This window comes from Saimiri boliviensis, chromosome 1 (assembly GCF_048565385.1).
Source record: "Saimiri boliviensis isolate mSaiBol1 chromosome 1, mSaiBol1.pri, whole genome shotgun sequence".
Lineage (NCBI taxonomy): Eukaryota > Metazoa > Chordata > Mammalia > Primates > Cebidae > Saimiri > Saimiri boliviensis.
In genome coordinates this window covers 29,163,862-29,178,956 of record NC_133449.1, presented here as the reverse complement: position 1 = coordinate 29,178,956, position 15,095 = coordinate 29,163,862, and the positions used below count along the sequence as shown (strand labels likewise).

Sequence of the window (15,095 nt, the reverse complement as noted above, 5' to 3'; positions counted from 1 at the left end):
CCACTTATGAGCTCCTACTATGTGCTAAGAACTGTTACTTTCCATACATCCTCCTCAAAAATCCTTAAGTTAGGCATTAAGACCTTCATTTTAAAAACAGGGCAACGGGAGCTCGGAGGAGTTGAAGCATTTGCCTAAGGTCACAGCTAGCAGATGGTGCAGCTGAGAGCCGAGTCTAGGCCTTGCCTCTACATTGCAGCAGCTAAAACCATCTCAGAAAGGCATTCCTTTGAAAAGCCTGTAGGGTTTGAGGGTTCGCTTATGTGAGCCAGCCCTATGTCAACATGATGCCCACTGGGATATCGCGCAGACTCAAAGTGTGACATGTTCCCTGTCTTATCAGCTGCCACTCACGGTCCTCATGGGCTGTCATAAAGTGTCCCTTCATTCTGGACTTAAGATAACTTGGTGCCTTTGCCCTCTTGAGTCACAGCTGCCAACCTTTCAATCTCATCAGCAGCTTGCCTTGTATCCGATGTGCCGGAGAGTTTTCTTTAAACATAGAGAGCTAAGCTGGTAGGGAGCCATGGGAGCCTTAGAAATTCTTTTTATTTCCATGTCAGAACTTCTTATGATTTTTCTGTAGATTTTTCTGACAGTGTGTTTCACTATCTGGCTGGTGCGTCTATCCTCAAAACCCAAATTGATGATCCCTCCAGCAGTGCTAAGTAGACTATATTCTTCTCTATCTCTGCGATTTTAGGGAAATAAATGCAATTGATTGTACAGACTGGTCCGTAGATTGCATTGTCTCTTGTTCTTGCAGTCTTGGCACAGTTACATGCTTTATTTTAATCTTAAGTCTGCGGGTGACTCAATGTGTGACCTTGAGCAAGTCTCCACTTCTCCAAGGAGGGTGAAACTCAGTCTCTTTGCAGAAATAAATCTGTAATTATGTGATTAATCATTCTTCTCCCACCTCTGTGGGATGTTATTTGTCAATTGCAGCTTTCAGGGCTTTCGTAAAATGTTTTGTTACTAGGATTCCTGCAATCTGCTAGAGAAATATAGATATCAGATCAATAAGGGCCCTTAGGGAACTTTTAATTCAATGCCTGCATTTTGCTAACGAGGAAACTAAAACCCAAAGAGGTGCAGGGACTTGCCCGAGCCCATGCAAATCCACGATCAGAGTCCAGAACTGAGCTCCCAATTCAGTGTCCTTTCTGCATATTACTTCTAGCCTGTAGGTCAGAAATGGACCTTGATATTCACAAACCAACCCTCCTGCCTTTTTTGATGGACACTAACATACTCACTATGATACAGGCCCTCTGCAAAAATGAGTGGTCAGTGTTTTTCTCAAAAAATTCATACAAAGTTGGAGGCCGAATATAATTGATCAGAAAACATCCAAAATTTCAGGCATTTGGAGAAAAATGCCTTATTCAAAGTCATCAGGCAAATGAGGGGCAGAGCCAGAACTGGAACTGGAGAGCTCCAGAGAGACACGGGGAAGATAATGGATTGTGACAAGCTGTCCATACAGTCCTCTGGCTTCCTGAAGTCCAGATGGACATCCCACACTGTCAAATTGATTGATGGAAGCACCAGTGATAAGACAGTCACAAATCCCCAGCACATGGAACCAGCTGCACGTTTGTTTCCAGGAGGCTCTAGGTCAGAGCACAACCTTCCCCTCTGCAGGCCTAAGTCGAGTTGCCGTCAGCCAAAGGTATGAAAGCAGGACCCTAATAAGCTAATTCCGTGACCGCTCAGGTATAAGCAAAGAAAATGGAGGCAGACCAAGAAGAGAGTTTAGATTGTTTTTCACCGGGTTTTTGGCTGTCTCTTAAACAAATCTGACCCTAGGTATAAGCTTGCCCTTTTCTACTCCCAACTTCCCTGGATATAAAATACATGTTTGGCAACTGCTCTGAAAGTTATTAAAGTTACAACAGTAAACTATGGGAGGCCAGAGAATTTCAGACAAAAGTTATTGCATCAGTAACTCAGAAACTAATTCCTAAAACTCTTGACACATTTATCCAGAGGGCTAGTGCCAATATAGAAATGGAAATCATTGTCAAGGGCCACTGTGTACCTGGAATTAAAATCCATCATTCCTCAGAGCAGAGAGCTATGATTTTGGCACAATATGAATATTCTTCCCTTTCACCATCTTTCCTCAAAAATAGGCCCTTTATTTTTCAGAAGAACAAGACAAGTTCTGCTCTTTTTGTCTTTTTGTTTGTTTCCTTAAGAACCCTTGTTTAAATATTCTTTTCAAATATTGCTTTCTTTGACAGTCCCTCATTTAAACCGAAAGGCTTCCTTTTCCTTCAATTGCACCAGTTTTATTGTGGATGGAAATCCTGCTGGGTACAGTAACAGAGAACAAACTTTACAGCGGCAATAATCCCTTCTACAGCATCTATTGTGGGGAAACTCAATACACTTTTATTAAATGGCTGAAGAATTGGCTCCAGTGATCTGAATTAACTACAGAGAGCAGAGACAGGGAAGAAGACTGCCTCCTTCATTCAGCAAACACCCACTGCATGCCAGAGACCAGAGACTCAAAATTACCATCCAGGAGCACCACATTGAAAGAGATGGTGGATTGTCACAGGTGATGCCTTCATCACCAAAAGTTAACAAAGGCAGAAAAGATTTTGTGGGAACCAGTGTTAGCAAACACATGTGGAAATGGCCCCCCTGATTGACTGCGGGAGGATTGACAGTATACCTAAGGGTGTGTGTACTTTGACTCTAATTCTAGGAATTTGTCCTTAGGCCATGTTTAGATAAGTACACAGATTAGCTTCGGCATGATCATGATAAAGAAAAAATCAGAAGCCATGTACAAATCATTAAAAATGCAATCATTAAAATGATAATGTAATCTCTACTGTCTTGTGACATATCATCAAGTGAGCAAGTGCAACCACCGAGTATATGTACTATGGTCTCAGGTAGGGCCGGATGCAGTGGCTCACACCTAGAATCTCAGCACTTTGGGAGGCTGAAGCAGGTGGATGGCTTGAACCCAGGAACTGGATTCATCAGCCTGGGTAACAGTGAGACCTGTCTCTACAAAAAGTACAAAAATTAGCCAGGTGTGGTGGCTTGCATCCATAGTCCCAGCACCTCAGGGGGCTAAACCTGAGGAGGTCAAGCCTACAGTGAGCTGTGATCACACCACTGTACTCCAGCCTGGACAACAGAGCAAGACCCTGTCTCAAGACAGAAAAAAAAAAAAAAAAACTGACAAGTTGTTGACTTAGGCAGTGACTGGTTATTGCTAGACGATGGTATTCTAGGTGGCTTTTACTTTCCTTTGTCAGCCTTTCTGAATTGTTGGATTTTCAATGCTTTTTGTTTTTTACAGTGACCATCACTGTGTATTTAGGGAGTAGAAATGTTTTAAAAATTTTCTAATGGAAAGCTGATTTTTCCCTTAATCCTTTACTACTTGTACTGCCATATCAAAGCCCAACCTAGTGGTAGAAAAGTAAAATATTGTGATGATTTTATAGTTGTATAAGTAAGTCCAAACCTATCCATCTGTACGCTTGAATGCATCAAGTCATACACTTTTTGTACATGTAATTTATTATACGTCAATGATACCTCAATAAAATTGTTTTTTAAGGAAAGAGAATATAAAATAATCTAGATAATTTTCATTGTTCACACAAACCACTCAAAATAAATAAATACACACACACGCGCGCGCGCACGCGCACACACACACTCTCGCAGACATTTATGAATCAACGTTGGAAAGTAAATTTGAATGTCCAATCAGTGACAGGAGGCTATTTCAAGAGGTTAATAGCATGAGCAAGGTGTAAAAATGTTCATTTAATTTGTTCTCTATTCTCTGACAGTGTCAGTATCCTTGATTATAGGTGGATGCAGAGCTCACCATTTCGTCCACTTCCATCTTTTTCTGTTTGCACTTTTTACAAAGTCCACGTCAATCTTAGGTGCCTTTTACCCCAAAATACATGCTTCGGTGCACTTTAATTTTCCTGCAGTAAATAAATAGCTCTTGCTAGCTTCCCTCTTAAGTAACTATAGAACAAACCTGAGGGTTCCGAGACTTTTTATCAGATAAAATTCTGAAAACCAATCATTCTTTCTAGAGATAATTATGAATAGACTGATAAATGTTTTGAAGACATTTCCTTGACTCTGCTGGCAGGTTTTCTCAAGTATATAAATTCTTTCTTGTAATACTAGCTACTGAAATAATCCAAAGAGCTGCATTTGCCTTAAACAGAATGTGACAAAAGAAATGCCAGTGGCAAGAGTGGGTTTGCAAATTGGATCTCTAAGTTTGCTGGACAAAAAGAAAATAAGTATTTGCATGTTGCTGTCAGAGTCACTGTCCTCAGCACCACTTAGAGTCCCATCTCTTGGTGCCCGTGAAGAATGTGAACCCCAAAGTCCCCGCAAGGGCATGATTCTGTCTGCATATTAGGCCTCATTCTCATCACAGTTTCTCTCTGCTTTTCTCCTCTGCTTTCCGATGACACCAGTTGGACAGTGCTCCAGGGAAGAATTGGGCGCCCAGACAGCCCGTTTCGAGTGGCCCTGGAATACATCTCCAGTGGAAACCGCAGCTTGTCTGCAGTGGACTTCTTTGCCCTGAAGAACTGCAGTGAAGGTATCTGAATCTGGCTTTCTCCACTCTACTTGGTACCTATTGTGTTAGATGTGTCAATAACCCGCAACCATGTTTAGCCGGGAATGTGCACACTTAACAAAAAAAAGTCCAGAGTGGACTGGGTGCAGTGGCTCACACCTGTAATCCCAGCACTTTGGGAGACTGAGGTGGGTAAATCATTTGAAGTCAGGAGTTTGAGACCAGCCTGGCCAACAGGGCAAAACCCTGTCTCTGCTAAAAATATGAAAATTAGCCAGGTGTGGTGGTGCACCTGTAATCCCAGCTACTCAGGAGGCTGAGGCAGGAGCACTTGAAGCAGAGGTGGAGATTGCAGTGATCCGAGATCACACCACTGCACTTCAGCCTGTGCAACAGAGTGAAACTCCATCTCAGAAAAAAGAAAAAGAAAAAGAAAAAGTTTAGAGTGTTGTAGGGGCTGGTTCTGAATAATACCAAGTGATCCATATCCCAGATAATCAATTTTCAAAGAGCTAATATAAAATTGTATCTACCTTGAGAACATGTAGACACATAGAAAGGAACAACAGATACAGGGGCCTACCAGAGGGTCGAGAGGGGAGGGTGGGAGGAGGGAGAGAATCAGGGACCCCAGAATGAAGTGTGGACCCAGAGGAAGGCTGAGGCACTCCCAGACCTAAATTCTCAGTTTAAACTATTCATGAATATCTATGAGGCACATATCCCATGGTCATCTGTCCCATCTACAGGCCCGGATTTGAACTTTGTGCTTCTCGGAAGTGATGTGTGAAAGGGATTTTCTTAGGGAGGAAGACCTACTGACCCCCATCCCCCAACTCAGCTTCTTTTGCCCCTGTGGCTCTTCATTTATTGCTGGTCTTGCAGTAACATTTATAGTGTATTTTGTTTCCGTTGCCTAATCAAAACTGGTTTATGTGTGAGGAAAAAGAAAAATCACCATAATGTGATAGATTGAACCACAGTTCAAGTTGAAAAGGTGGTTAACCTATGATATGAGGCAATGAATGAGAAATGTGTGGTTTGGGAGCAAGCCAGGAGCTTGTACAAATGGTTCCGCACTCGTGAACTTGAAGATTTGTGAATGTCTCTGGACATCATCAGTCCTCACAGATGTCAAGGATCTATGTACCATACAAAAGAGGCCATCTGTTGAAATGGAACCAGTTAACAAGAATGTGACAAGGAGAAGGTATCAGTTCCCAGAATGTTCTCATTTGATCATCACTAAGAAAAGGGACTAAGAAATTACAGAATTCCAGATATCAGGCCCAGCACAAATACTCCTGCAAAAAATTTCTTGATCTGAATAAAATTCTTTGCATGTTAAAACCAAGGATCTCAACCTATAGATGTTTTCTCCCTTATCCTGCAACTCTCTCTCACCTAAAAACATTCATCCCCTGTAACCTGTGTTGCATTCACAGTGAGTCTACTCCAGGGACCTTGCTTCCTCTAAAGATAGAAAAGCAAACAAGCAGACCTTGTCTGCCTTTCTGCCTTTATGAAGCCAATAGAGTTGATCTTCCTAAACTCTCTCTAATGATCCAGAAAGTTTCCGCTGTCAGGGCACTGTCTTAGAGGAAGGAGAAGATGAGGCTGCCTCTGATTCCCTAGAGAAAGTGACTGGGCCCGGATACCTAGGGAAGTTCTCACGGTCCAGCTTCCTTCTTTCAGTGGCTCTAGGTCCAAGTACAGATGGTCTCCATGAGGAGGCAAATGTTCTCTGCATTTCCTCTCTGGGTCAGACCACCTGTGGCCACCAAGGGATGTGGAGAGATTGGTATGGATGTGTAAGGTAGACAATGGTGAAGAACAAGGTGATCTCAGGGTGTGCTTAGAACTTCCAAATTTGCTTCCCATAGCAGACAAATTCAGGTGCATATCAATAGGCATAGAGCAGTTGTAGACATAGGAATCATCCTAAAATTATACTCATATTTAAAGGAAAGAGGTTACTTTAAAGGCATACTCAATGCCTATTCAGTGTAGACAAATGCTTATGTTTTCTGGGGTCATTGTCTTGGTTAAGCCAGAAGGAGGGGGGATAAAAGGCTAAAATTGGTATCTCTGAAGGAGGTGAACAAGGCTGGTGACATAACTGGCCAGGACTGTAGATAGGATGCCTGGTCTGTTTTTCTGATAAGAACTTGCTCCCTTCACAATGAGGCACAGACAGAGCACAAGGGGAAACACAACTGTGTAACTCCACAGCTCTTCCTAGGCCCACTGCAGAGAGGTGCCATTTTAGTTCAACAGGAGAAGCCTCGAGGGAGACATGGGACAATTCTCTCTGCATAGGAGATAATATCTATCTGTGGGTGTCATCAGGATATAGGCCATTCCTAGATCCTCTCTACATTGTTATACTTACCACAGTGTGTGACGCTAGGTAGGTGCTCACTTCTTCTCAGTTAATACGAACTAATAGCAAAAAGCTAACATGGCCAGGGCACTCGCCATGCACAAAGGCAAGTGTCAATGCCTTTATGTGGGTCACCTCATGCAAGCTTTACAATAATGCTGTAAAGCAGGGACCAGTATCTTCATTTTACGGATGGGAAAACTGAAGCTCACCGAAGTTTCAAAACTTGCCAAGGTCATTTAGTTAGTGAAAGGTAGAGGTAAACTCCATCCCAAGTTGATCTGATGACAAAACCAGTGTTTCTGTCCACTACACTCTACTGCCTATGTAGAAGAGGCTGAGGTTGCATTTATTTACAGAAAACCTTAGAACCACCTTGACTCTTCCTGTTCCTCTTACCATTATACCCAAATGGCCAGAACCTTCACTTGTAGACTTGCTTTTGCCTGTATTCTATCTGTCTCTGTCTAGATACTTGATATGGTTTGGATTTGTGTCCTCCCCTCCCCACCAAATTTCATGTTGAATCGTAATCCCCAGTGTTGGAGGAGGGGCCTAGTGGGATGTAATTGGATCATGGGGGAGGAGTTCCCCCTTGCTGTTCTCATGATACTGAGTGAGTTCTCACGAGATCTGGATGTTTAAAAGTGTGCAGCACCTTCTTCGTTGCTCTCTTCCTCCTGCTCCAGCCACATAGGATATGCCAGCTTCCCTTTTGCCTTCTGCCATGATTATAAGTTTCCTGAGGCCTCCCCAGCCATGCTTCCTGTACAGCCTGCAGAACCATGAGCCAGTTAAACCTATGTTCTTTATAAATTACCCAGTCTCAGGTATTCATAACAGCATGAGAACAGACTAATCCAATACTACTGTTGCTGCCTCTTGAATATACCCTTCTGACTTCATTTCTCAGCTATGTGTCTTTTTCTTCCTATATTCTTCATAGATGCAGACTTGAACTTTGACAGCAGCCAGCTGGTCTCCCTAATACCATTCCATCTTTCACGCATTGCCAGATAAATCTCCTCAATATTATTCCTTTCCTGGTGGCACTTGCAGGTGACATAGGTAATTTCTTATTGCCTCCCATATCAGAAAATAATAGAATAAGGGGCCTAGACTGGACTACCTCACTCATTTCCTGGGGCCAGGAAATATCATTTGCAGCTACAGAAATTCTCCTTGGAAGACTTTATTCTCTACATCTAAATTTACTAGCCGTTTTATAATCATTTCCCATTTAATTATTTTGGGATTCTAACTTGAAGTTCAAGACCTTGTCTTATATTTCTTTTATTTCTCCAGGGAGCAGCTAGCATTGAGCTAAACACATAGAAAACACCACACAAATACATGTTGACTGATGGGTTAATCAATCAACTGATAAATGCTGCACCTTCTTTTATGGCTTTGGGCTATTACCCTATTATTTCCAAAAGAAAGTAGCTTCGAATGGCTTGGAATAAGTTTTTTCCCTGAAAGACCAGGGAAAGAGCAGTCTGCACATTGAGCACAGACAAGAGGGACATCAGCCTCCAGAGACACCCATACCTGGGCTACCAAGGAATCCTTAGTCCATTCACAAAAACCTTTCTTGAGCAGACAATCCAGAGCAATGGGATCACACAGGACACTTACCAGGACCCCTCAGGTTCAGAGGTGCCTACAGAAAAACATATGTCAGAATGGGCAAGACTAGCTTCTTGAAAGATATTTGAAAAGGATCAGTGTGCTGGGTGTGGTGGCTCACGCCTGTAATCCAAGCACTTTGGGAGGCCAAGGTTGGCAGATCACCTGAGGTCAGGAGTTCGAGACTAGCCTGGCCAACATGGTGAAACCCCATCTCTACTAAGAATACAAAAAAAAATAGCCAGGCATGGTGGCATGCACCTGTAATCCCAGATTACTCAGGAGGCTGAGGCAGAAAAATTGCTTGAACCTGGGAGGCAGAGGTTGTAGTGAGCCAAGATCATGTCACTGCACTCCTGCTGGGCAACATAATGAGACTCTGTCTCAAAAAAAAAAAAGATAGATAAAGAAAAAAGAATAGGATCAGTATGGCCCTGAACAGCTTGTAAAAATGCACAGCATTGCAAACCATCATCTAGCACTTCCATGTACTAGGCCCTATTCTAAGCATGGTACATATATTAACTCATTCAGTTCTTACAACAATGCTATGATGTATGTAATACTATTATTATCATTATCATTCCCATTATATGGATAGAGAAATCAAGGCACAGAGAACTATGTAATATTTCCAAATTCACACAGCTAGTATTGAAATGGAGGCCATCTGGCTCCAAAATCCAGGTTCTTAGCTACCACACCTTGCTGCTGTGCATGGAAGATCTCTGCTGGAAGGGACACCAGAAACATCTCATCTGTCTCCTTTGCCATGTAGAAATTGAATAAACAAAGACCCAAAGATTTTCCTTGAAATGTGATATACCAAATTACTGACCAGCCCAATGTGCCTTCTGCCTCCACCCTGTGGTTGTCAAGCTCTCGATTTTTCTAAGAAATCAATTCAGTATTTCCCTTTCCCAGCTCAGACTGGTCAGAGGCAGTGGAGATGGACCACTGCCCACTGGTCAACACAAAGACAAAGAGCTGCAAAGGAGCTCCCCAACAAAAAACAGGAGATGCAGACAGCTCCTGTGTGAGCCTACATACATTTTATAGCAGGCCACTATGGCTCCCTTCTCTTTCATGAACCTACAAGAAACACATCTGAGGTTTCCCAGGCCACAGCCACATTCAGCTCACTAACAGATTTCTCAAAAGAAGTAATCTTGGTTCCTTACTCTACTGAGATACTTTCATACACATTGCTTCTGATCCATTCATTAGAGAGGATGTCATAACCTTCACCTCACCCATGAGAAGTTATTTTTCTGACTTCTCTGGCTCACGAAGGCGAAGGAATCCAAAGTGTCAAATGCAGTACCCATTATTATGGATACCTTGAAACATGTGTCCCCAAAGAGTTGGAGATGCACAATATTGTTTTTTAACTTCTCTGGGGCTAAAATGAGGGTGTTTGAACTTGACCCATGGTCTTCAAACCTTTTGTAGAGCCTGAAGCCTTAATTAAAACAAAGTCTTACATGGAAGCCCAGTGTATAAAATGATACAAGTACAGCTGCCTTTGTGGGGACCCAGAGCCCACCTGCTCCACAGCCCTTGGCATTTCCCCTCAATGGGCTTCATGAAATACATTTTAAGTACCACTGGACAGTCTGATTCTCAGTTCTCCTATTAACTTCAGTTTTTATGGGCTGGTCTTAGATGTTACACTTACTTAAAATATGAAAACCAAAAATATGATTATTAACTGTATGTCATTTTAAAAATTAGAGCTTAACACAAGGCTATTAGACTTTGAATATGGGCCATTTTCACAAGGCAAGTTCTTGCCCAGGTGGGTTCTGGCTTTGAGGTGCTGGGTATGTAGCTAGTATAGATATTTCCAGGAAAAAATGAGTAGCATCCCCCTAACTTTGTCCCCCTCTCCCTCCTCCTTCTCTACCAAAGACAATGTTGGGCAATGGAGGATATCTTTCTTAGGCTAAAAGGGGACAAGAGTAAATGAGAGAAGCTGAACAAATAGATTCAAATCTTTGGCCAGCCATGTGGAACCAATCAACATCTAGAGTTGGCTCCAAAATCCAGCTGGGTAAATGAGGGATTACTTCATGGGCTCCTGGCAGCCTGGCCCAAACTGGGCATTTTCTCTTCCAACAGCAAGCAACACCTCAGCAGGATCCTCAGTCTGTGCTTGTAAAATGTAGATCACAGTGGCACTCCGTCTTGGGGCTGCCAGCAGAAAACTCTGCATGCGGTAGACTCAGCCATCCATCCATCCATGCATCCACTCATCCACGCCACACACATTTTCTGAGCGAGTACTGAACTGGGCACGTACTGACATTAATATAAAATAGTTGCTTCAGTCTTAGAACTGAATTTTGCTGTGGTTGCTTCAACATTTCCATTCTACTTTGTGTAGAACTGCTTCTTAAAGGGCATCTTTGAGTTATAGTTAATTTGCACCAGAGGTATTTGTAAGAGTGAAAGAAAGAGGAAAGAAACATGAAATGTGGCTTAAGAGTTAAAGACAGATTTGTTTTAGAGAAAATAAACCTGAGAGGGGCTTCTAGCCAATTTCACTAAGGAGCGCTTTCTCTTACAGACTAAGAGTACATGATGATTTTAGGGTGAGGGGCTTACGACAAGCTTGGAATATTTCTGTGTGAGGGAGAAGTTTTATGGTGGAGATAGAATGTCTCTGGATGGAGGGGAGGAGGTCATCTTGAGGCTGACATCTTTCCAGTTGGAGGGAGGGTATCTTGGGGCTAGCTATCTCTAGTCAGGGAGGAGTTTGAAATGTTTCAAGTCAGAGATGTTATTTGTGGTTTATGGTCATGCTGACCTTGGCCATCAGGCTGAAGCCCTTTGGATTTAGGTAGTTTTTGGTCAAGGTGAACTTCAGGATGAGGTGCTTGTCCAAGATGGCGATGCTCCTGCTCTGTCAGTGTTGAATAGATGTTCCATTCCTGGAGATTCTTCCCCCAAAGTAGTTCCAATATTCCTTTCTCAGAAAAACTGCAGAATGAGCACTGAACCTGAATCAGAAAACCTGGATTTAAGTCTCCTTCCTACCTCTTACTTGCCATAGACTAGCCAACACTTCAAATCAGAAAGGACATTAAAGGTTTCCTTCATAACTGGAACATAGATTGGGTGGTTTTTTTTCCATTTAGAATAGGGATAGCAACATGTCAATATTTATCTCAAAATTGACTTCATGCTGAGGGTCAATGAGAAGGTGGCTGCGTAGGTGCCTTGTAAATGATGCCACAAGCTACCTAACCTCTTTGGGCCTCACCTTGCCTGAAGCCTTTGAAAACTCACCTGTTTCCTTGCTGCTGCCATGTCTCATGAGGAAATTACCATTCACAGAAACAAACCGGCTCCTCTGGGGCCTCCTGCAAAGCTTGTGATTTAATTATTGACCCAATACCAAGAGGGTGATCAGAGCCACATACTGCCAACCTACGGAAGTGCCACCACCTGGGTCGGTCTTTCCAGGGGACTGAATCAGCCATGCCATGTTGGGCTCTATTGCTTGGACGTGATCACCAAGGAGAACTCGCAGTCACGACCTTCGTATCCTCACTTAGTTCTAGCACATAACTCCAGGTGAATGTTCAATTCCATTTTCAAAATGCTCTCCTTCTTACCTCCCTATTTCCAAAATCTCCTGCCCTTAGTTTACTGTGGGCTGAACCATTTAAAAGATAAGCATTAACATTTTGGTTTTATCAGCCACTGAGATCTGCTTGCGTTTCTCAAATGTCTCCAAGCTTCAGTTCCATCTGCGCCCCCTGCAGTGCACTGTCCATCTTTCAAAGACCTGCACATCACTGAAATCCCAGCTCAAGTAGTATTTTCTCTAAGAAGCCTCCACTCAGAATTGTTTCCATGTATATCTATTTTAGAATAGTCTACTTCTCTCCACAGTTATTTATGTGTATCACTCAATAGATGCTAAGTTCTTAAAATCAAAGACTCTTTTTTAAAAATCTCTGTAACCCAATTAGCAGCAAAGTGCTTTTTCTTTTTCTTTTTCTTTTTTTTTTTTTTTTTTTTTTTCATGGCAAGCACTCAGTAAAGATTTGCTTATTCCAATGTAGGAGAAAGATGAGAGGCTTTAGAATCAGACTGAATGAATTTGGAATGCCAGCTCCATAACTCATCACCTTTTTGAGCTTGGAAAATTTTATTATACCTATGAGTTTTCATTTTCTCATCAGTAAATACATAGTTACAGGTTTGCTGGAAAATTAAAACAGATACTGCGTGCAGAGCCCCTAACACAATGCCTGGCACAATAAATCTTCTCATCCTCTCTCTGGCATTCCTGGACTAAGCTGAATCTGCTCATTCTGGAAGCAGAGCTGAATAACCCTACGCAGCTATCCCAGGGTCTGTTTACAGCTTCACACCCACCTTTTGCTTTTCCATCTGCGCCTTGCCTGAGCCATTAGGCAAAGAGAAAATTTACCTCTTTTCCAGCAGAGACTCTGATAGCCCAGACTTGCTTTCTGATTCTGAAGACAGCTGTCTCTCTTGCCCCCTAATATCTATGCTCTCGTGCCTGATAAAGCCATTTTTTACCTTGGTGACTGGGTGTACAAAGTCCTTTGTGCCACACAAAGAAGTAACCCTGTTTAATTCTGTGGACGTAGTTGGAGGCAGGAGAGGTCTTTTCAAATACCTATCACACCGCCTCCCTCGAGGAAGACTGGAATCCAAAACAGTCAGGCCAAAGCACGTGGAACCAGGAAGGAGATTTGCCGGTCTCTCCTTTCTCCAACAGTGCATAGCTACTGTTGGCCAAGAAGGTCTTACTTTGGAATGCCTTATCCATAATTAGTAATAAAGCCAATTTGAAAATGCCATGCAAAGTGCTTAGAAACAATGCCTGCTTGGGCAACTGTTTTAGATATTCAATCATTGGAACTTGCCCAGAAACAGGGGCCGACACAAAAGGTTTTTAAATATAAATAAATAATGAGTGTGCCGAGGTCACTGTGCTCCCAGAAGAAAATTACTTTCCAATTACAACTACATAAAAGAAATAATTGAAAAGATTAATCACACTAAAATAATTGGTCTATTTTACAAGTAATTTGGAGCAATACTCAGTCATTGACATCAATGTCTAGTAGTAAAATAGTAATGAATTTCATTCTCTGACTAATGTATTTATTTTATTAATGGTAATAAATGGTGTTGTTACGGCTTATAAATATTTCATAACTTTTAATTCATTAAAATGTTCAACGAATTTCCAAAAGTATTTATTAGTTTTACATCATCCTTAGTATTCAGTGTGCAGTTGCCACTCTGCCTGGGTAATTAAAAATATTATTGTTTTGGGTAATGGGACTCCCTTTGAATGTGAAGGATTAGGCTCCAGTTATTAATGAGACTGATGCTCCAGCTGCTGATGGGGAAGGGGTTGGGAAGATATTTTCTCTTTAGGTCGCTAAGACCTCTCTGGAATCATTCCTTAAAATAAAATGTGGCTGTGAAGCAAACAGGGTGGACCAAGATAAATTAATTTTAGATGTGATCAGAGAAATGTCAGTTTAGACATTGGTTTTAATCCACCTCCTCTCCCACACCCTCTCCGTCTCCCTGAAACTACTGACAGCAGAATTTAAACTTCCCAATCTCGCCTCCTCTCTCTGTTTTATTCTCCAGCATTAGAGGTCATAAGAAATAAAATGACCAAAAAAAATGCAACAGAAAGAAAAGCAAGGGACACAACAGCATGGACAATGGAAAGAGGAGAGAGGACTTGGAGAAGAAAAACATGGATTTGAATCCTGAGTCATTTGGGTGCTAATGTGTCCATTGTGTCCTGTGGTCCCAGATAATTCATGTGTGAAATGAAGACAGGGATACCTATCCCAGGGTCCATGTGAGGATGAAATAGGATGCTGTGTGCCTCAAACTGACACGGTTTGATCTGATTCCACAGCCTGGAACCTAGTGGAAAATCAAACTGGATTAGCCCTACCATTCCCTGTGTCCAAATTGCAGCCCAATGGCCTTGGCAGCTCTTCATTAACTAACAATTGATACAAACAATTGGTATGAGTCATCAAGAAAAACTGGACCAACAGTACAACTCAGGATCAGTGAAGCCTAATGGTATCCCCTAGAGGAGGGGCTAGATGACTCAGCTCTCAGCACCTTCCTCTGCAGGTCTGAGAGTCAGCTCACTCTAGTACCTCTAGAGCCTCTCCATGCAGTGGGCTAAAGGCATTTGGCTGTGGGCAGGTCGAGAGGGACCAACAGGTGGATTGGGGTAGACTGGGGCCAGCATTCACACTTAGATGTTTGCACCTGCAGGATGTGTAGCGATGCTCTGACAGTGTGCGAACCCAAAGAAGCAGCATGGCTCATCTATCCAGAGCTTCCATTGTACCAAAAGATTAGAGTGGAGGAACAGTTTTAGATTAAAACTAGCATGGCTGTGTATTGAGTTCCAATGCAAACTGCAGGCAAATGTTAAGATAAAGCATAAGCTTTCAAAGA

The 15,095-nt window shown here is 42.3% G+C and overlaps 1 protein-coding gene across 1 annotated transcript in view; it reads left to right on the top strand.

The window, feature by feature from the left end:
- Nucleotides 1–15,095, top strand: part of ALK (ALK receptor tyrosine kinase) — a 769,803-nt gene that overhangs the window by 548,493 nt on the left and 206,215 nt on the right. Inside the window, exon 5 of the mRNA XM_003941519.3 lies at nucleotides 4,488–4,615. Within this exon, the coding sequence (XP_003941568.3) occupies nucleotides 4,488–4,615 (128 nt within the window). The remainder of the gene's footprint in view (nucleotides 1–4,487; nucleotides 4,616–15,095) is intronic.